At 32.7% G+C, this 21398-nt stretch overlaps 1 protein-coding gene across 2 annotated transcripts; it reads right to left on the bottom strand.

Moving 5' to 3' along the window:
• Positions 1-1234: 1234 nt before the first annotated feature.
• Positions 1235-18242, bottom strand: LOC104879177 (increased DNA methylation 1). 2 transcript variants are annotated; one of them, XM_059736547.1, is made up of 10 exons: positions 18044-18242; positions 16651-16779; positions 15525-16438; positions 13349-13466; positions 13188-13273; positions 4258-4490; positions 3036-3122; positions 2837-2936; positions 2270-2471; positions 1235-1682 (listed from the first exon to the last, which is right to left on the bottom strand). In XM_059736547.1, the coding sequence occupies exons 3-10, from the start codon at positions 15960-15962 to the stop codon at positions 1678-1680; spliced, it is 1269 nt and encodes a 422-aa protein (XP_059592530.1). In that variant the 5' UTR covers positions 15963-16438; positions 16651-16779; positions 18044-18242; the 3' UTR covers positions 1235-1677. The 2 variants fall into 2 exon arrangements, with proteins under 2 accessions (XP_059592530.1, XP_059592531.1); XM_059736548.1 differs by lacking the exon at positions 18044-18242 and having other exon boundaries at positions 15525-16189; positions 16334-16438; positions 16651-17368.
• Between the last annotated feature and the right edge of the window lie 3156 nt (positions 18243-21398).

Here is a 21398-nt window from a genome sequence, read left to right as displayed (position 1 = left end):
TGTAGCATATGGGTGAAAAACAGTCTGTTTTTATTGGATTCTAAAACTTTTAACTCATATTCATGATACTAAGGCTGCCTTTCGATGCCAACATCACATTCGTACAGGGTCCACTTTGTTACATATATGGCCATGAAAGGACCTCAACAACTAGATTGTCAAATCTGGAGACAGAACCCCAATTATTGATCTCTGGTTTGTCATAAAAGTGGGTCTTGGCTTCTGAATGTATAGGGAGGAAAACTGGCTTCACTCAATGTCCCCAGTGTCAATGTTTAACTAGTGTCATATGCACCTTTTGTTTTTCAAGTGAGTGAGTTTTAACTAGTGTCAAAGTTTTATCACCATTAAAAGTTGTTACTTGTTTCACATTAGCCTCACATTATAAAAAGAGAGATAATCAATTTGAATATAAAAAAATAGAATTTTGATCATTAAAATATGATTTTCACAATAAATAAAATTGTGAATGTGAGAATTAGAAAAGCAACTATAAATTTTCATTAAAAGTAAATTAAAAAGTATCCAACTATGCTTTTCCAAATTTCTTAAATATCAATTTTAATTAAATAATAATAATATTTTAATGGTCAAGACTATCCAAATATGTCTCAAAATCTTTTTAAATATTGACTTTAATTAAGGAATAATCTATACTACCTATAAAAGTAGGAGTTTTGTCACTTTTTTATTTCCAAAAATACCCTTATCAATACTAATAATTAATTTAAATGGGAATTTAATCTTTTCATTTAGTTAGAGTTTTAATTACTGGACAGAACAAAAGTCATTCCTGAAATTGTCATCATAAATGTAATTAAAAATTTAATCTTTTCAATACTAATAATCAACCTAAATGAGAATTTAATCTTTTCATTTAGTTAGGGTTAAATTGTCATCACAAACCTAAAAAGTACTAAAAAATTTAATCTTTTGATTTGGAAGAATTGATTCTCATTTAGGTGGACCTTAAGATCTGGTCCTAGCTTCAATTCCTGGGGACGCCTCCTTTATTGGGACAAATAAACAATTGGTGGATTAAGAGGCCATGGTCCTGGGCCTCTGGTCTTTCCTTTGGAAGTGCTAAGTGCCAACCATGATGGGCCCATGAGGCTCAATCCCAACAAGGCTATCACATATCTATTTGGCATGGAGAATATTAAATAATTTTATCACGGCTCAAAACAATATGTTAATAATCACAACATTTAAACTCACTGCTGAAAGAGTGTTATTTTCTCTCCTTTTCCCTCCGAGAAACATAGGAAATTTATTTATGAAATGGAGAAACATAGAAATTATTCTCTATTTTCTTGGCTTTACTCCATAATCCAAAATTGTGAAGATATAGGGACTTGGATGTGGCTATGAATCTGCAAACTTTACATTGGAAACAAACCTTAAGTTGGTAATTCTCCAACAAAAGAATACCAAGAAGGAAAACTTTTCTGTATTTTCAAGATATGGATGCTTTCTCCATATCTTTTACTCAATTTCAATCCAAATTACCACCTATCCTTGAATCCCTGCTTGCAATACACAGGTTTATGCATGCTTGCATTTCCATTGCAATCTTCAGAAATATTCTTCTCTTTCCGAATGATTCCAATTTTTGACCTCATCACCTTGTAATTTAAGTTCCAAAATCTTCACTCATTGCCATGTCCACCTCTATTCTCATACTGTATGAAAAAGAGAAAAAAAAAGCAAACGATATTAACAGTCCACTGTTGATGGTACAGGGGTCTAAAGGTCGACATGTAGCTGAATATTCAACTGTGAATAGTATAATTAAATATAGACTATTATTCCAGTAAAAAAGACCAATTTCAAGGGAATTCCAGTTAGAACAAGTCACAAAATACAATAATTTTTTGTTGTTGATATGCAACTGATTTGTTGTTTTCCTACATGAAGTTGCAGGCAGGACCCAACTAACTGGATGAGGATATTTTCCCGGACCGCCAAAAGCACACCCAGTCCTGATTATGAAAACCAGGTCCAATTTATGAAAGAGTGAAGAAAAATGTAGTGAGACACACTTTAAAGTAAACTATTAAACACCCATAGTCAGAATAAACAGGGTCCATGATTCAATAGTTAGAAAGTACCAGAGAGACTCTGGGAAGACTCCCTCCAGACTCTTAAGATGCACCAGCAAAATTTTGCCCAATAAACCAAAATGAGAAACAAAAAGAACAAAGTAGAACCGCACCTAGTTAAAAGATGGTGTTGGTTGAATATGGTAAACAGATACATAGAAACTTACCCCTCGTTTCCATTCTGGGGATGATTTTGCTGAGGATTTTCTGGAACATCGTGGTTCCTTGAAATCCCAAGAAAGGGAAACGTAGGAGTTCTAGCCTTTCAGCAGATGACATCTCTGAAAAACCAAATAAAGATTGCCAAAGCTCTGATCGCTCGGAGATAGCAGGCAAGACTAATCTTTCAACATGCAATTGACTGAGCATCTGCAGACAGAAAAATAGATTGCTTGTATTTTGCCCATGGAATTGTAATAGAGCATAAGCTAGGAAACATTTTTTATTGCTGAAAAGATGAAGGGAACAAAGATTAAAACTTCACATATTTTAGAGTGTGTTTGGCAGTGGTTTTAGAAAATGTTTCTAGCCTTCTTAATACTTGAATGATAAAAAATTTCAAGTGTTAGAAAGATTAGAAACGCCTCATAGAATCAGTATCAAACAAGCTCTTAACTAAGGTAGGGTTGAGAGAGATTCAACTTACATTCCAAGTTTTCCTTTTTTGTCATATCATAGAATATCTCCAAGTAAAATAAATAAATAAATCATTAAGCAATATCAAGAAATATTACCTTCTCTAGCTCATGAACAAGAACTTGACACATACCCTGCCGGCGATACTTGAAAGCAGTAGCAACTAGAGGCATCTCTGCAACCTTGTGTCCATGGATCCTTAAACCATGGAGATACTCATAAACACAATTCATAAAAGCCTAAAGCCCAATGAATGATATGAAGGAATTGCAAATATTTCAGATAATTAGTAATTACCTTACTGTGGCCGCACATACAAACTCATCATCCTTCTGCAAAGCCATGATATAGAAGCCACGAAAATCCAACCGCTTGAATTTTGATCTAGAGATAGATATAGAGGAAAAATTATTAACACGCTCTTAAAAATATGATTTTTCCTTTGCTTCTTTACAAAACACAGGAAATGTTGAATTTTTACTTTCAAAAACCTTGGAATATAATATGCTTGTGAGTTAACCCCCTTATACTTGGTTCTAAACTGAAAGATATAAAAGAGGGAATGGACTATCCAAGACCGTTAGGTCATAATTTCTGATGGATCAAAGACAGTGACCCAAAAAAAAAATATGATGCTAAAAGAAAAAAGAAAAGAATGGATTTTGATCCTGGTTTCTCACACCTGCATTGAAGAAACGTTGGACACCCGGAAAAAGGGGTTACCTTATTTGATGCAGATGGCACTGAAATGCTCAATTGAAATCTCAGCTGAAACCAAGACCACAGGTTTTTTGCTTCATTTGCAAATATTCTACTCTTTTTACATACCAAACTCTGTCCAATGCCATGATTCTCTTCACTATAAGGCTCCCCTGATCCTATAAAGCTATCTGATGAACCAAACATTGTGTAACTTTGGCATGACTTGAACAAGGTTTTACCAATATCACCAACTTACCAAGATATTTTTAAGGGGGGAAAATTTATGGCCATTTCTCAAATTTGGACATGAGTTGATAGTTAGCACATGATTCCTAGTTCAAGGGTTTCCTCAACATCTAAGATAAGCCTTTAAGCTTCAGATCTGTTATTGAATTAAACAGAACTTGTTTCAGTTTCTGATTTGGTTACAACCTTCAGATTTGGCGTTGCTATCCACTTTGATTCCTTAAATTTTTTGGATCGGAATGCCCACATAAAATTAAATTTTACTACTAAAAGAACCTGTCCAGTAGCATTGCATCAAATTAAATGGATAGATAATTGAACAGTATCATTGTTATAATAATATGCATATGCAAACACAAACTAAGGCAGACAGAACATTCAAAATGAAGTACTCAAGTAGACATGTATTCACCGCAGAAATTCAACTATGGTTTGCAGAAATGTCCCTTATAAAGAAACCATTAAGGAAAGTCGCAGAAATATTTTCTTCAGTTCTAAATCAGCACTCAAAATTAGTGCAGTTGTACCTAGAATAAATTGAACTACTACAATATGTGAAAGAAAGTCTTACACTGAGTTGTAAACAATATCAACAATGAGATCCCTCTTTGTGTGGTGCTCAATGATGGGTTCAAAACACTCGTGCATAAGATTGAGGGCTTGAGATAACTCACTGCAGGTATCAATCCTTAATTCATTGTAAACATTACAATCATTTCTTGTTGATCTCAGGAGTTTCCAGGTTAAGCCATCCACACTAGTTGGATTTCGAATTCCTAGAAGTTGGTGAATGCGGCCGCACAACTGAAAGTAGTAACTAAATTGTAAATAACTGGATCATTATTATAGTAGAATGGAAACAAATTTATATGCATACAACAAGAAAGGAAAAAGAAAGAAATTACAACATAACCCAAGAGCATGAAATAAAACTCACATAAAACATGCAGAGTAGTAATTCCAGCAATAACTCTTGCCTGAATACTAAAAGAAACTCCAGAGGAAATCAATTATCAGACATTAACAAGTAACACGCCAATAAAAAGTTCCGAAGTGTTACCTATTGTTATGTCAGATGACATTGAGCAAACTCATAAAAAAATAAAATAAAAAAAGTTATATTGATAACAATGGATGCCACACAGAGATGTTATAGAAACTCGATTTTTTCTCCAAAACAAAAAGGCCCAACATAAGGAGCATTTCACTTTCAATATATAATGAGAAATTTGCACTGATGATCCACATGTATTCCAATCACAAACTTTCTAGAAGTATCTGAGTTATGCTACATAGAAAGAATTCACTGATTATTATATAAACGCATATAATGTTCTTGGGCTGTCATTAGAGACCAACTATGCTAATGTCAGCACAATGTCAGCCAAAGACCAAATCTGAAACCAGAAATCTTTCTTAGAACTCATTGGTAATTTGGTCGGAATTTAGCTGGATGGATTCTTTGCACTCTCTTCTTTGTCGTTGTCTATTGTTTTCTTTTTTATTTTTTTATTGGTTTAGCTCATCTGTTACCCTTCTAGATATGTCATTAAACTGAAATCAGGCTTGATGCCAGTAAGATGAAGAAGAAGGTGGCAGCACAAGTGAACACAAGGTAATATACAGCCCACAATGAACCCATGTAGGGGATAAGAGCAAAAATGAGAAGAACTCCTTTAACAGGCCTTGGTCTGGAACAGCCTGATTTATATGCAAATCATGATATTTCTCAAGTCTAAAAGGATGTTTTTGTAGAAGAAAGGCATACAATTCAGTCTACAAAGACCTCTGTTTTAGCTAATGCCTAATTGGAGTTAATGGTGGGAGTTGTAACAGTTGATGCAGAAAACAGGGAAGAAACTCTTGAAAATGAACCCAGGAATGAGCAGGGCAAGCAGCAAGTGAAAGACTAAGAGAGACAAAGTGAAAAAGGTGAGTTCATAGATGGTGTCAAAATTCTGAAGAGATTTCAATGCTAGATTTGATAAGCATCAATAGAAGGGCATAGTTCGATGAAAAGAAGGTATTGGAACGAATTTGATAGTGGTTTGAAGTGTTGAAAAGTTCTAGAAAGATGGAGTTTTGGAGTATTATAACATATCAATATGAAGGTTGCTGTTGAAATGAAATCAATATCACAGGTAAGGTATCAGCAGCTGGCAGTATATTGAAGAATTCTTGGTTCAATACTGAATCAAGGTATCAATACCAAATCGACAAGCAAAAAGACACTAGTGTGACACTTTAATCATATACTTGTTTATATTTTGATATTGGGACTATTTTTGTTAAAGAAAGTTGTTATCACCTTGTATCAATTTGAAACCATTGTGGCATTGAAATTTTGACATTGGAACCCTCTTTCTATCATTTTTACTATTTTATCAAATATATGTCTTAAAGGATTGTAATTAGTTAACTTTGGTTTTATTTTATATGTTATATTCTATATGATTTTTTAAGTGATATGGCATGAGGAGATCGTATCACTTGTCATATAAATAAGCTAGTTCTTGGTACTGGGGAATTCTTTTGAGGGGATATTTTTTATCTTTTGGCACTTTGAGAATATTTTTGAAATTCAATTTTTCCTTCTCAGATCTCTTCCTCTTCCTCTGCATTTTACTATCATATTCTTGGCTGCCAAACATGGTAAAGAAGCTTTCTCAGTCATAGTTAGCAGCTAAGCGTTTCCACAACCGAAAGAGGATTGCCTTAGGTGAAAATTAACACAAAGATGCATTGATTTTCAGGTATAATTCATTTCCTACTATAAGATTGGTGATTTTCTCTTCTATAATCAAGGATCTCTTTGTATCTCTCCTAAATCTGACATAATTGATTCTATAGACACACTTAGAATGTTTTCCTAATGGTTAGATCATTGTGTTTCATTTAAATCAATTACGTGTGGGTATTTAAGTAGATTAGAGATGATCTAGGTTTTAACTCTCTCCAGATGACACTAATCATTGTTAATTCTTTGTTTTTGCTTCATCTACAGTGTCACAATTTTCTAATAACCTTTCATACATCTGGAGTAAACTAGAGTTGTTCATTTCTTTTAAAAAAAAAAAAATAGCCTGAGAAATGAGTAAAAGACAAATCATAAGCTGATGTTGTAATTCATTTTATAAATCAAAAATTCAAAAAAATCATTTCATAAGCACGCTTAGTTCAAACACAGCAAAACCTAAGGCCACTGTCCTGCAACCATAGAAATTCTCGAAGCAAATTCCCATTGACACCTAGTCTAGGGCAGCAAGTAAAAGACTGAAATTTTTTTTGGTTTTTTACCAAAGTTTACTTTACTAAGAGAGAGATATAGGGACTTGAAAACTAATTAAATGGAAGGTCAAGGACGTGCATTATCAGTTGTAATTGAGGCTTCAATATGCTCAAAATGGATACAAGGCTTCTGCTGGACAACGCTCACACAGCTCTTGGTACAGGGCTGCCAGCTTGTCTCCTGTTCACTATTTCCATTATATCTCCTTGTAAAAAATTTCAATTTGGGCACTATTTTTTTTTTGTTGGAAACTAGATTCATGCAGCTTTCCAAGCATATAGGTCTTGAATAGCGAGCATGTCCCAATTTGTTCATATTTGATTCTAGATTCTAACCAAATCATGGCAAATAAGGTATGCAATTTTATTTGAACATAAAGAATGTCACTTCTTGTTCTTGAATTTATGAAAAGAGATGTAGGAAAATGATCCAATGAATTCCCCCACATCAATCTCCATTGGTTAGAGAAGACTCATCCACAATTCCTAGTGGGTTTAAGAATTCAATGCTAAGATGAATATGCAAAACTGGAGGTTGAAAAACATCACAGTCAACTGAAATTGAGGAATTTTTCACGATGCTTCTTCAATCTGTTGGAATTCCTTTTGATAAACCTCTTCAACTTCAGTTTAACACTTCCATCAAACAAAAGGTTTTAACACTGAAGTATAAATTTTCCTAGCGTCATCGTGATATCCATCCAATCAGCCAAGAAGTCTTCACAAATTAATCTATAAAATTGAGTAATTGTAATGAAGATGAGTTGAAAATAAGGTTAAAAGATCTTCCCAATTCATAAACCACCAAAAACATTCAAATACCACTTTAATTCATATAGTGCACACAATAGTGATTCAAAACAATGTCTTCAAGGACCGTCATGCCAACTTAACAAGAACTCTCCACAAGAGAGTTCAATTCATCAATACTTTCATATTTGGAACTCAAGCAATATAAATTTTATTCTTTAGTATGCACCCTTCAAATGAGACAAATCTCGTATGTGATAGCAACCAAGCTATAATGGTACTAAGAGAAGATAATTCCATAACTTTTTCATTGAGCTCCATGCACCATTTTCCATCTGTATTGAATTCCAATTGAATCCTTGGCACAATATTTCAAACCTTAAGTTTGTTCTTGAGCTTAGGTTTGCAATAGCAGCTTTAATGTTTCATATTCCAAGACAGCAAACTCAGAAAAAGTTGGAATGAAGCTTGTAAAGGTAATTCAATATTTGTAACATCAAAACCTATTTGATTTGCTCTAGGGATCATTTTCGATGTCTTTGAAGAAATCAATACCATTCTTTTAGATTTTTTTTCCTATATTAACTAGATTGAGCAAGCAAGATAATTAAACCATATTGACCATTGATGAAGAATAGTTTTGATCTTCGTGCAACATAGGAATCAAAGTTTATTTTGCGTTTTTGTCTTTTGTGCAAAAGATCCATGATTTCTTCAATAAGGCTACTCCTTGATTAGAAATTGGTGGTTAACTCCAACTAAATAATGGCGGTAAACCAATCGATGATGTAAATGGACTTCCCTCAAAGTCAACTTCTATATTAGAAAAGAACTCTCCTCAAACTCAACTTCTATTTCAGAATCTTATGAGAAAGATCCTTTGAGCTGGCCAATATGGAAAAGTTTTTTCCTGTGTTGCTTGATTTTGAATTCCATGAAAGGAACCATCTCATATTTAGATGATGATATATACATTAAACCATGATGCAAACCACCACACTTGTCTACTTAAATTTCCCATGTCAATAAGAAGTAAATCACTCTTGCATATTGGTGCTTCATGAGCAGTTGGTGCAAGGTGAAATGACCGACCATATCTAAAATGTTGATACTAATCCAACACCAACAGGGATAATAACTCACCATCCCCCAAGAAATCCACCAAGGCGTCTTTTATCTTTAAAAAGCCAAAGGCTTAATTTTCTTTAAATAGACTTGGTCTGCAACAACCCTATGACCATAAGTATTCCCAAGCTACCCACTAATGAGAACTAGTGTAAGGAAGAAAGTGAAAAACTCTAAAAAAATTTATCAAAGTTTCCTTTATGAAAATAGGTGTAGGAAAATAATTCAATGGATTGTCTATATCAAGGTTGGGCTATCTTAAACATCCCTTCATTTGACTAAAAATAAATGACTTAAGAATCTTTTGGACTTTCTCCCCTCCTTTCCATTGTATTCCCTATGCAATATCTTATTTCAATTATATAAAAATGTTAAGAAAGAATTAGACAAAGTAAAGAAAGAAAGCCACTAGGAGAGGTGGTGGTAAGTGAATGGAGGAAGCAGAAAAAACCATGTCAAATAGATAGGCATCATTTAGCTTAGACTACTTCTATTTTCATGATGATATGGGCAGAGAAGACTAAGAGTCTATTTGGTAGTAACTTCTAATTAAATTTTTTTCTAAAATGTTCTTGTAAGTTGGAGATGATTTGATATATCGACAATAAATTAAATAGATGAATGAAGATCCTAAAATTTCAATTGAGACCTGAACTAGAAGAAGAGTTACCATAAGTTCTTCAATAGGAAAAACCAAAAGGTTCAGCCTCAACAAAATATTTTCCTCAAAAGTAAGGTGATTAAAGAAGGAAAAAAAAAGGTAAGTCGATCTTAATTCTGTTTGAAGGGGCACTCCTGTTTGAAAGCCTTGAAACAACATTTGGTTTAGCCATCTTGTTGTTGTAGTGGATGAAGATTGTAGAATCAAAAGATGGGTTGCTAATAGAGATTAGGATTCTTAGAACTCTTTTATGAGGGATACTGGACCTTTTTATGGCAATTAGAATTCTCATAAGTGATCGTGGCAATCAGAATTCTCATAAGTGGTCGTGGCAATTGGAATTCTCATAAGTGGCCTAATCAACCAATGAAGAAGCATATTTTTTAATAAAAGATGCATGCTATGTTGTTGCAATATAAGGGTCTTCACAATTCTCAATGAGAATACATATATTTTTGTTTGTAGTTTGATAGGTCATTTGTCAATTATCATCTTGTTTTTTCCTTTTTTGTAGTTCTTTCTAAAATTTGGCTTTTAAATTATCTATGCTAAATTCAATTTTTAGTTTCCTTAGTATCTAGATTGCTTATCTCCTTAGCTTTTACCTAGTTATGTATCAAACATCAACCTTTCACTTCTTTAGTAGGTTTAGAATGGTCATTAAATATGAGACCATGGATCAAACATGCGACTTTCATGTCGTAAATCTAATACTTCCCAAGTGAGTTCTTAACTTTATTACACATTTATCTTATCACTTGAGTTAGTGCATGTTAGTGCATTTATAATATATTTCCTTCCCAACCTTTATATAATCTCCAGAGATTTCACTATTCCAGAATAACATATGTTAATATATATATATATATATATATATATATATAATGAATACCTACATTTGGCTTTTTTAACCTTAGTATCTTTCATTTGTTGTCTAGATTGGATTGGGTTAAGAAGACCACCTCCCCAACATGACTCAAAGTATTTTGTCTAAGCTTGTGTTGGATAACTATCCAATTCTTTATGATTATGGCATATTAAGGAGAGAAAAGTGTTGCTTCATATTTGAGACTATGTGGCTCAAAGAAATCAACTTTCAAGATTCAATCAAAGTACAAGCTTAGTTTGTTTTCAAGAGCTCTGTAAGTTTCATCATGGGAAGAAAATTGAAAGCCTTGAAAAAATTACAATAGTGGAATAGGGAGCTTTTTTCATTACAAAAAAAGGCTCGAAGTGTTATGTTAGAGGAATATAAGAATTTGGTGTTGTTAGAGAAGATTGGTTTGATGAAAAAAATCTAAGGTGTTGTGGCCTAAGGAAGAGAACAAAAATAACAAGTTATTCCATAGCATGGCTAATGACCATCAAAGAAGGAATTTGATTAGAAAATTTAGAATCAATGTTGATCTGATTTCAGAAACATTAGAGATTAATTTAGGGATCTCTGATTTTTTCCCTGAGCTTTATCTTGATCTAAGGGATTGAAAACCAAGTATCAAGGTGGTGACTTTTGGTAATATGGGGGAGGCTAAAAAGGTTTTTTCAAGAGGTTGTTTTACTAAAGATTAGGCTTTGACAGCTCCCAAGGAGTTGAGAGGAGATAAAGCCCCGCGTCTAGGCCTTTTTATGGCATTTTTACAAAGTTGTTGGCTCTTTCTTCTAAACAATGTGACAAAGTTTTTGCACGAATTTCATGAGTCTAATACCTTTAAGAAGAGTCTAAAGGTTACACTTCTGCTTTTAATTCTCAAGAGAAGGCATGGGGTAGAAGATCTAGAAAACTTAATCCAATTAGTTTGCTTGGAAACTTGTACAAATCGTTGGCCAAGATTTTAGTGGATAGACTTAAGAAGGTGATAGGAAAAGTCATCTTAGCTTCTAAATTTTCTTTCATGTAGGTTAAACAAATTTTGAATGTGACTCTTATTGCTAACGATGCTATTAATTCAAGGATCAGAAGCAAAAATGTGGAGATGGCATGCAAATTAGATATTGATAATGCTTATGATCACATTAAATGGGACCTTAGTTAAGAGATGGACAAGATGTGATTTGGTTAGAAGTGGATAAAGTAGATAAGATTTTATATGTCTATAATCAGATTTACAATTTTGGTGAATGGATTTCCAATAAGTTATTTCATAAGCTCTAGATGTTTGAGACAAAAGACCTTTTTCTCCTTATTTTTTTATTTTGGTAATGAAGGTTCTTAGTCATTTTCTTGTAAGAGTTGTAAAATGTCTTCCTTAAAGAACATTCAGAAAGGAAGATCAATGATTGGGCAGGGTTTCTTCAATGTGGGATTCATTTAAGGAGCATTTTAAGCAAAGACTCTCTTCATAGCAAAGACTAACTCTCTATGGGTAGGAGACTTATACTCATTAAGAGCACTCTATCTAGCTTGTCTGTCTATTTCATGTCCTTATTTTTTAATCTTAGAGTAGTTTGTTTTGAGGATAGAAAAAAAATTCAGTGTGAATTTTTATAGGGAGGAGGTTCCTTAGAGAGAGAGTACCACTTGATTAATTAGGCTTACTATTTGCTTAAGCAAACATAATGGTGAATTAGGGTTAAAAAAACATTTTGTTATTCAACAATGCCTTTTTGTGAAATGGTTGTGAAGATTTACCAATGAAGATATGTGTTTGAACGCTAACTATTGTAGGGAAATACAAATAGTCAAATGGGGGTTAGTGTTTAACAACTCAAGAGAGGGTAAGGATAACATGGGTCTATCAAAGCCATTAGAAAATGATGGGAAGACTTATTTTCTATGATCAAATTCTAAGTGAGTGATAGTCAAAGAACTAAATTTTGGTTGGATCATTGGTATGATGACTTGCCTCTTAAAGATTCCTTAGCTATTTTATTTAGTCTTCTTCACTAGAGAGAGGCTTAAGTAATGAATACATAGGATAATAAAGTAGATTCTAATATATAGAGTCCTTGTTTTTCAAGGAATTTTCATGATTGAGAATTGCAAATGGCTAGAGGTTTCATGCAAATTATTCAATTGATTTGGTCAATGAGCATTCTCTGGATAAAATGGTCAAATTAAATATTATAGATTTTGCAATTTTCTCATTTTCGGGTTGATTAGGAAATGCCTCAATCAATTAAAAGTTTGTTATTATGTTGACATGGTAGATTCATGGCTCTAGTGTAGTTGGAAGGAGTGCAACAAGAGAAAATTTTGAAGACCTCGAAAACTAGGACAAGTCATTGAAAGAATATTTTTTGAATAGATTATATGGTTAATCCAAATGTTACCTAGGTTGTGAGAATATTTCCTTATTCAACTTTGTTGATTATATAAGGAGGAGCTACATTCTACTCATGTTTTTTCCTTTTGTTGGTGCACTTGTCATACTTCTTATATATTTGGGGTGCATTCTCTTTTTTATAATAGCCATTTATAAATTATCTTTTACCTATAAAAGAATAAATAAAATTGTTTATTCTTGCAATAGTTATGTTTTCTATTTCTATCTACTTACTTTTATTTATATACTTTCCAATATGGAACGGGAAAGAAAAAAAAACCGAAAAGCACCAACAGAACGTAATATAATGGGATAAAACACAAAGGAGAGGAAATGATGCATAATGTTTTTGTATAAGTTGTGTGCCTTGGTATGTTCTTAAAGAAATATTAACAAGATGGAGAGAACAAATACCTCAAAACAATTTTGGCTGCAAAACTTCTCAGATGGATGGCTTCTAGGAAATCCAATTCTAGCTCTAGTCATGCAATCCACATGATCTACAAAGTAACATGAAAAAAGATAATTAAATTATAAATGACAAATATAAGGAATTACTTTAGACCATAACTTACATTGTAAGGAGCATTGGTCACAAACTTCAGTGAATAGTTGACTTTGAGCATCTACATCTCTCAAGCCACATAAGCCACAACAACAAGATGGACAAAACCATTTTCCATCTGGAACATTCTGAATGGTCAAACATTAAATATAAGTTTGTTAAAATTAATACTCTCATTGTATTGAATCAAGCATACAAAGAAATTTATCTAGAGAAGGAGACAAAAATAAGAAAAATCCACTAAAAAATGATAATACACCTATTTACAACCATCTCAAAGGAGAAAAAAGTAGGAATGCTTTAAAAGATTAAAAAGTAATTTTTAAAGGTACTTAATGAGTTCAAAATTCAAATCAAATACGAACGAACACACCAAAAAGAAATTAGAAAATTAAATATAGTAACATGCTTATCATGGTTTATGTATGTAGGAAGTGGATAACTTCAATTGGAAGAATTGTCCAATGTGTACTAGTATCATATTAATCCATGTTATGTCATAAATAAAAAAAAAAGCTTTAATCCATGTTAATTTATAAAAATAGAAAAAAGATTGAGACATTTCATCCATTTCATTCTCATTGATTTATAAGCCTAAATCATCTCTCTCTCTCTCTCTCTCTCTACACACACACACCCACACAAGCATGCATACACAAGAAAACACAAAGCCCAAATGTGAACCTATCAATTGCCTAAGTAAATGCTTTTCAGCTTCACATGTTTCTTATGGAGTTAACTACCCTTCTAAGAACACATGTACATATATATACAAAGACCAATAGTAACCCTAGGAGTTGCAAAATAATTGCTTTAAGGCTCCACATGTTACTTATGGGGTTAAATACCTTTTTAAAATTGAAAAGATTAACATCATCCTAGATTCTCATTTTACAACTTATTTGTCATTTGTGCAACACAAGGATTTGTGACATAATACATAATTTTTATTGCATGGTTTTAGATCTGCAATCAAATTTATTTTCCACAAGCATATTTGATTGTCGGGAATTTTAAGCTTCCCCTTCTGTTTTATTCCTTGATTTCAAGTGGTAATTAATTTTTATTTTTTTCATAAAATGCATTCAATTGCGTATTTACTCACATTTTCATTTTCCAAATATCTCTTCAGGAGTCATTTGTTTATTTTGGATGGAAAGCAAAATTTTCATTAAGATGAATGCATAAAGGACTTGTGGGCCTCAACAAAGCCAACAACTAACCCACCACAGGAAAATAGGTGCAACATAAACTAAAACTAACCAATGCCAGCCAAATCCCTCAAGAATTATAGCCCCTATTTTATTCAAGAAATTTGACTCCTCAACCTTAAACCCATCAAAAATTAGATTATTAACATAAAAGAAACAAATCTTTCCAGAATGAAATATATAATCTTTCAATACACTTCAGGGATGAACCAGGCTACAAAATTCTTAAAGAAGCCCCCTCCATCTGTCAATTAGTTAGCTAGCTCCCTTAAGGCCTTCAAACCTCAATTCCAGGGCTTATAGAAGAACCAATAATTCCTCATTTCATTTCATGCATTAAAAAAACTTAATTTTTCCACAAAAACTGATTGTCCTCTATTGTTCTTAGTGTCACACAGTGTAAACAACCAGCTTTAAAAATAAAATTACAGCCGAGCTGGAATAGTATTATGGATTATGGAACAAATTCAATACCAAGAACTCTCAAGTTCCAAAATTAATAGTCAGTTTATTACCATAATTAACAGAAATAAGAACCTTGCTCTCAATGTTTGAAAAAAAAAAAAAAAAAAAAAACCTTTTCAAGAACATGAAAATTTTAATAATAAAGAAATGAAAAATAGTAATTGCCTCTGATAATTCTAGTAAGCCAAGGTATGCATAGATTTACAAACCTCTTGGATCATACTAGCAATGCAATGACCACCTAATATAGCATAATATAAAGGAAAGAGAACAAGACTTGTTTAATCATCATTTTTCATACTAATTTCATCCTCATAAAAGTTATGAAGTCAAAATTGCACATGCTCCTATGTATCATAGAAGAACAGATGATTAGTTGCAAGACAAGTTTCCGAAACCTAATAAGATTAGCAAAGCTAAAATTACAGAAAAGGAAAATGCACCTGAAGGACAAGTTTCCAAATCCTAATAAGATTAGCAAAACCAAAATTATAGGAAAGGAAAATGCACCTCAAGGTCAATGCACTCCATATGATATGAAGATGGGCAGTGATCACAAAGAATAAGGCATCCACCATATTGACATACAATGCATATTGAGTCACTTTGTTGGCCACCATGATATCCCTTTTTTCTCCTCTTACGCTTTCGAGGACGACACACCAGACCTTTGCGCCCTTTTTCACCAGAATTCACTAAAGGAAAAGGCTGATGCTGATGAGTATCAACCCCTTCGTCTTTTTTTTGTACATAATCCATCAGTTTCCCTTCTTCCCTGGATGATGGCTTACTTATAGCATTGGCCTGTTGAGATTTCTTTGAAACCCTTTTTCCCTCCATTGAACAAGTTCTTTGGTTGGTAAGGTCTTGGGAAGCTGCCTTATTCCTCAGCCCCCATTTACAGTTCTGGAACCTTGGTCCAAGATTACTTGTAAACTGTTTTGGCATTGCCAAATACCGTATTTTTCAAAATGATTGATTTTCTCGCATATGCAAAACATCATGAGGCAATTTTTTCTCAATTGTCGAGCTAAAAGCTTCATATCTCTCTTTTGTGCATTTATAAGTCACAGAGGGCTTTTCCTTTGGAATCGGCATTGTCTGGAACAAATGCTGCTTTCTTTTAGAAGGAAAATAACGATAATTCTTTCTCTTATTTTGCCCCAAGAAATGAACTGCAGAAATGGCACAGTATTCTTTCACAATTCCATTGGGTTGCAAAAGGGAACAGAACCTGTTTGTTTTTCCCTACAATCAGTGTCAACAGAGAACTGTGGCTTCTCTATCTTCTGCTGTGTAGACTTAGAAACATGACTTACCATATCTGATCCCTGATCAGAGCAACTGTTGAGGATTCAATCACATGTACCTTCCATGATGCCATCACTCTGTATGACAGAAATGCCAACTGCCATTTGCTTTCCCTGCAAAGTGCAAAAGTTATCTACATTATATATGTTTTCATTAGTTATTGGATTTTCTGCCATCTTCGCTTTCAATGTATTTTTCTGTAAAGATTTCTTTTCTTCGGATTCATCAAAGGAATTGATCAGAGAGAAAAAACGAAAGGAACAAAAACAAAAACAAAAACAAAATTCCCCATCAGACAGAGAGAGTGTTCCTACTCTGTTCTGACCTGATTTGAGAAGGCGGAAGTTGCTGCAGTTTCAAACTCGAACAACAGATATATTGTAAAAGCAAGAAGCTGAGAATTCTAGTCTTCTTCCCTTTCTCTTTCAATGCATAAGCTGGTAATTCGTTTCATCTGCAATTCCAAGAACATCTCTAAACAACTTACTTCACAGAGTAACATCTTACACTGTAGTATCCAAAAAAACTTCTCTGAAAAAATCAATTAACTATACAAATTGATTCATGCACCCAACCTTCAGAAAAGAAATAGTCTGGTTAAAGAAATAGACATGGAAATCAAAGAAAAGAGTGGCCGTGTTTGGCAGTGCTGAAAATGCAGGAAGATTATGAAACAAAAAGCATGAACCTTTTTTTTCATTTCTTAGGACTCAACAAAGCTATAAGTCTCTACTACATTTGAGACAATCGGTCCGATAGAACCATTTTTCTTCTCCTTGGCGTCTGCCTGCCAAACTCACAACAACATAAAACATAAACTTCTAAAACCAAACATCCTATTTTCCCTATGTTTTTCTCTTGGATTCTCTGTTTTAAGAGGCAAAGCAAGCAAAAGTTATCAAAGTATTTCGGTGTATTATTACTCAAAAAATCTTATAAATTGAATCACTGTGCCACATTCAATAAAAAAAATTGGATAAAAGAAATTCAAATAGAAAATTATGAAAGACCGGGTCTGTTTGGCTCCCAAGAAAACACAAAAAATAAGAACCTTTTATCCATTGCTTAGGAGCAGAAAAACCATAAACTTCTACTTCTCTAAGACTGACGGTCTGATAAAACCATTTGTCTTATTCTGAGGTGTTCACTTGCCTAACTCAAACAGGCGTAAACATCCAAAACTGAAATTCTCGCCTTCCGTCTTTTTTCTTTTTTCTTTAGAAGCAAATTCAAACAAAATAACTAAGAATTTCAGATGGTTCTGAGAATCTTACAATGTGGTGTCGAAAATTGAAGAACAATACCAAATATCCACACAAAAAAAAGGCTCAATAAATTTTATAAATTGAATCGCACATCCCACTTTCAACAAAGGAATTGGATAACCAAAAAAATGCAAATGGATGAAAATGACATAATGGCTCTGTTTGGCTGCGGAGATAATATGGGAAAGGTTTTAAAAACCCAAAATAAATAAATAAATAAAATAACAGAAAGAGAAACAAAAACTATGAATCTGTTTTCCGTCTACCTCACTGAGGCTAACATCTGGTACAACCATTTCTCTTATTCTGACGTGTTTAGCGATCAAACCCAAAAGACAGGACAAAACGTTCATAACTGATTCCTGTTTCTCCATCCAGTTTCTTCCGTTTTCTCGGAAACCAAATGGAGGAAAGAGTTACAGAAAAAGTATCGATCAAAAAGTGAGCACCCACCTTGACCTTCTCATTCAGTATAAGCTTCTTTTGGTTCATGAAGATACAGAGAAATGGATTTTAGAGAGAGAAAGGTTGCAGAACTTCAGTGAATGTGGTTACTGAATTTTCTCGTTCGCTTTCTGGTGCGAGAAAGTATGAAAAACTGAGAGAAAGTGATGGAAAACTGGAAGAGAGGGAAAAAAAAACCGCTTACGATTCTACGTGACCAACCGATCCGATACTCCCTTGCCTACCACGCTATCTCACTACCGCTATAACAGCCGTCAGACAGTCAACATTCTAGTTTAGACTATTTTTAAAACTCAACAGTGGCTTACTGTGGCTGGTGCACCACTCGGCCTTGTATGGCCGCCGCAGTGAATTCGGGTTTCTATCATCTGTAGTGTTGGTACATGGATATATGGTGAACCCTCCCCACCATGTACGGAAATCACGGCTCGAACTGCGAAATAACGACTCCACAATCTATTTTGAATCTGCCAATAGCCTCAATAATTTTTTGTTTTGGAATATAAAAATCCAATTTAATTCATTAATTAAAATTATTTTAATATTCACCCATAGTATCATACAATTTTGATCTTTTTTATTATATGCTTTGAATTTTTTATTCACACAAATATTACCTTGTAAATAAAATATTTTATTTTCTGCCCATAAAAAAATTAAATGGAATTTCAAATTTTGATTAAAATTGAGTAGAATTTGAATAGATTATATTAAAAAACTTTATTTAATTTTTTTTTTTTACCTTTTATAAAATAAAATATTTGATAAGTTTTACATATATATAAAATAAAATTTATATATCAAACGATGAAGAGACCCTTCTCTTCAACCTTTTCCCATCCAAAACTCTAATACTATTTCGTTTTAATTTTTTTCTTTTTTTCGTTTTTATCTTGCTTGTCATTTTTTTTTTCAAATATTGAAACCAAAGGAAGAAGAAAAAAAATCTTCCTTTTCTTTCCTTTCTTTCGTTTTTTCTTTTTCTTTTGGCTGGTCATGAATTTATAATTTTTTTTTTGTTTCAAAGTGGAGAGAGAGGATGGAGAGGAATGGAAGGGAAGGGAAGATAGAAAATGAAAAATAAATTGAAAGAGATAGAAAGAAATAGGATTAGGTTTTTAAAACAAGTGGATGAGAAAGGTTCAAAAAAGTGTATTTTAATCACTTCACATGTAAAGTTTATTATAAACAAAATGGGAATATGCAAAGAGATTGAATGAATACATTTTATCAACCATCAAAATATCGTGTCTACTTAATTGAAGAAATGAAATACCATGTCTACTTAATTGAAGAAACGAAAATTCTTAGGTATTTATGGAAATCACTAAATTGCCTTTTATTCAATCTATTTCGAGAACTAAAAGAATTTTATCAATTGAAAATGATTAAAAAGGAAAAAAAAAACCTGTTATTTTAATTTTTGTAAATCTGTTTAAAAAATAAAACCATTTTTCATTGGTGATGCCAATTAAGTGTATTTTATGAAAACATGTGAAAGAAAATTAAATAATCAAAATTTATGAAAATTTTAAATTATTTAATCTTTAAATCAAATATGAAAAATGAGTTAAAAGGAATGGATTTGTCCTATCTCAAGGAAAAGCTATAGATGAGTCATGATATGCTAATGGAGGAGAAAAATGTTAATAAGAAGATTTTGAATGGCATTTCAAATGCCCATTCAATTCTAAAAAAAATAATAAAGGATTTGAGTATGCCAAAGTGAAGGTCTAAATGATAAGGACTAAAAGGACAAGTTACTTGTGAATAAGCTATTCAAGCTTGAGATACAATTGCATATCTCATGCAATCGTTTGTTTCTTGCTTGAATAGATTGAAACACATGTGCATGTTGTCATGCTTGTTCTTGGATGGTCTTTTGAGTGTTTCAAGGCCATAAAGGATGAGTTTCAATGCTTATGGAGGAAGTTTGAAAATCAATCTAACTGGTTGATCATCGAGAGAAGTGGTTTGAAGTGTGCATCACTGTAGTGGAAAATGAAGGAGAAAGCAATCCAACTTCATGCATATGCGAATTGGACATGATCCATGTGAAATGGCAACCTTTATATAGCATTTGTCAAGTGTCATTTTTGTTAGGAAATTATTACACGGTAACAAAAAACTCATAAATTTAAACATATAAATTCCACAATATATCAACATTGAAATAGACAAATTAAAAGGGGATAAAGAAAAGTTGGCATGATTTGAGAGGTACATATACATATGTTGTCCTAAAGTTATTATCGACGTACGACACCAAAGTCAATAGTTGCAACAAGATACAACCCTTGAAAGATAAATTGAGAGGTGATAAATACTTTATTCGTGATACCAATATCTTATATTAAACTACCAAGAAATTTGATAGACACCTAAATCCATTGAGAAGCAAAAGTGGGGTTATCGATCTTCTACTTATAAAACAGTGTATTACATAAAACCTTAATTCACTCAGTGATGAGATGTGAGTAAATGACAATATATTTTGTTTAAATTGGGGACCATAGCCCTATTTATATACATAGTATATTTTATTTTATTTAGTGGTCCATCATAAATAATAAAATAAAATATATGGTCTCTACACATTACAAAGTCCATACCACTTAAGAGATATCTTAATAGCCCAATAATTAATTAGCTTGATTGATCATTTTTAATAAGTCGATAATTAGATAGCACACATATGTACAATTAATGTTAATATGTAGACCCATGATTAAAAAATTTCCTAACAACCTCCCACTTAGGCCACATGTCATCCAACAATTGTACATTACGAAAAAATTTAACCGAGTTCAATATTTATTATTTTGAATGTAAATAAATTTAAGCGATCTGGTCCATCAATAATAATCAATATAGGATCCAAGCAATCTTTGTCACAATTTTCGTAACTAGACCCATCAATGATCACCATGTCAATATAATCAATGACATAGATCAAGTATAAATGTGTAGCATGAAAATTTCATGTAATGTGATCTCATATCATACCTATTTCCAACTGGTCCTACTTATAACTCAAAAGAGTAAAACAACACACAATTGCAATTGAAAGAATTTAACTTTACTTAAGAGTTTTCAATAAACAAAACAATGACAATACTTAGGTTTAATAAAAAAAACATGTCAATAATAAATGAACATCAACTAACAAAACTCCCAGTATACAAGCATATCAAAGATGAACCACACCCATATGAGCCACATGTTTGTAAAATACTTTAGGTCGTAAACCCTTGATCTTTTGTCTAATGACTCAACCTTATTCTTGGTACACTTCCGGTGCGAAAGAAATAAAGATTGAGGTTATGACTCTCTCTTTCTCTTT

This window comes from Vitis vinifera, chromosome 4, assembly GCF_030704535.1.
Source record: "Vitis vinifera cultivar Pinot Noir 40024 chromosome 4, ASM3070453v1".
Taxonomy (NCBI): Eukaryota; Viridiplantae; Streptophyta; class Magnoliopsida; order Vitales; family Vitaceae; genus Vitis; species Vitis vinifera.
The sequence above is the reverse complement of the archived record's forward strand: the minus strand, read 5'-3'. Positions and strand labels throughout refer to the sequence as shown.

Excerpts from the sequence above, each read along its gene's own strand:
- LOC104879177 (XM_059736547.1), bottom strand. The coding sequence starts at position 15,962 with ATGCCAAAACAGTTTACAAGTAATCTTGGACCAAGGTTCCAGAACTGT. Across the intron at positions 13,274-13,348 it reads TGACCAATGCTCCTTACAAT|ATCATGTGGATTGCATGACT; the intron begins GTAAGTTATGGT and ends GTTACTTTGTAG. Across the intron at positions 2,472-2,836 it reads TTGTTCATGAGCTAGAGAAG|ATGCTCAGTCAATTGCATGT; the intron begins GTAATATTTCTT and ends TTCTGTCTGCAG.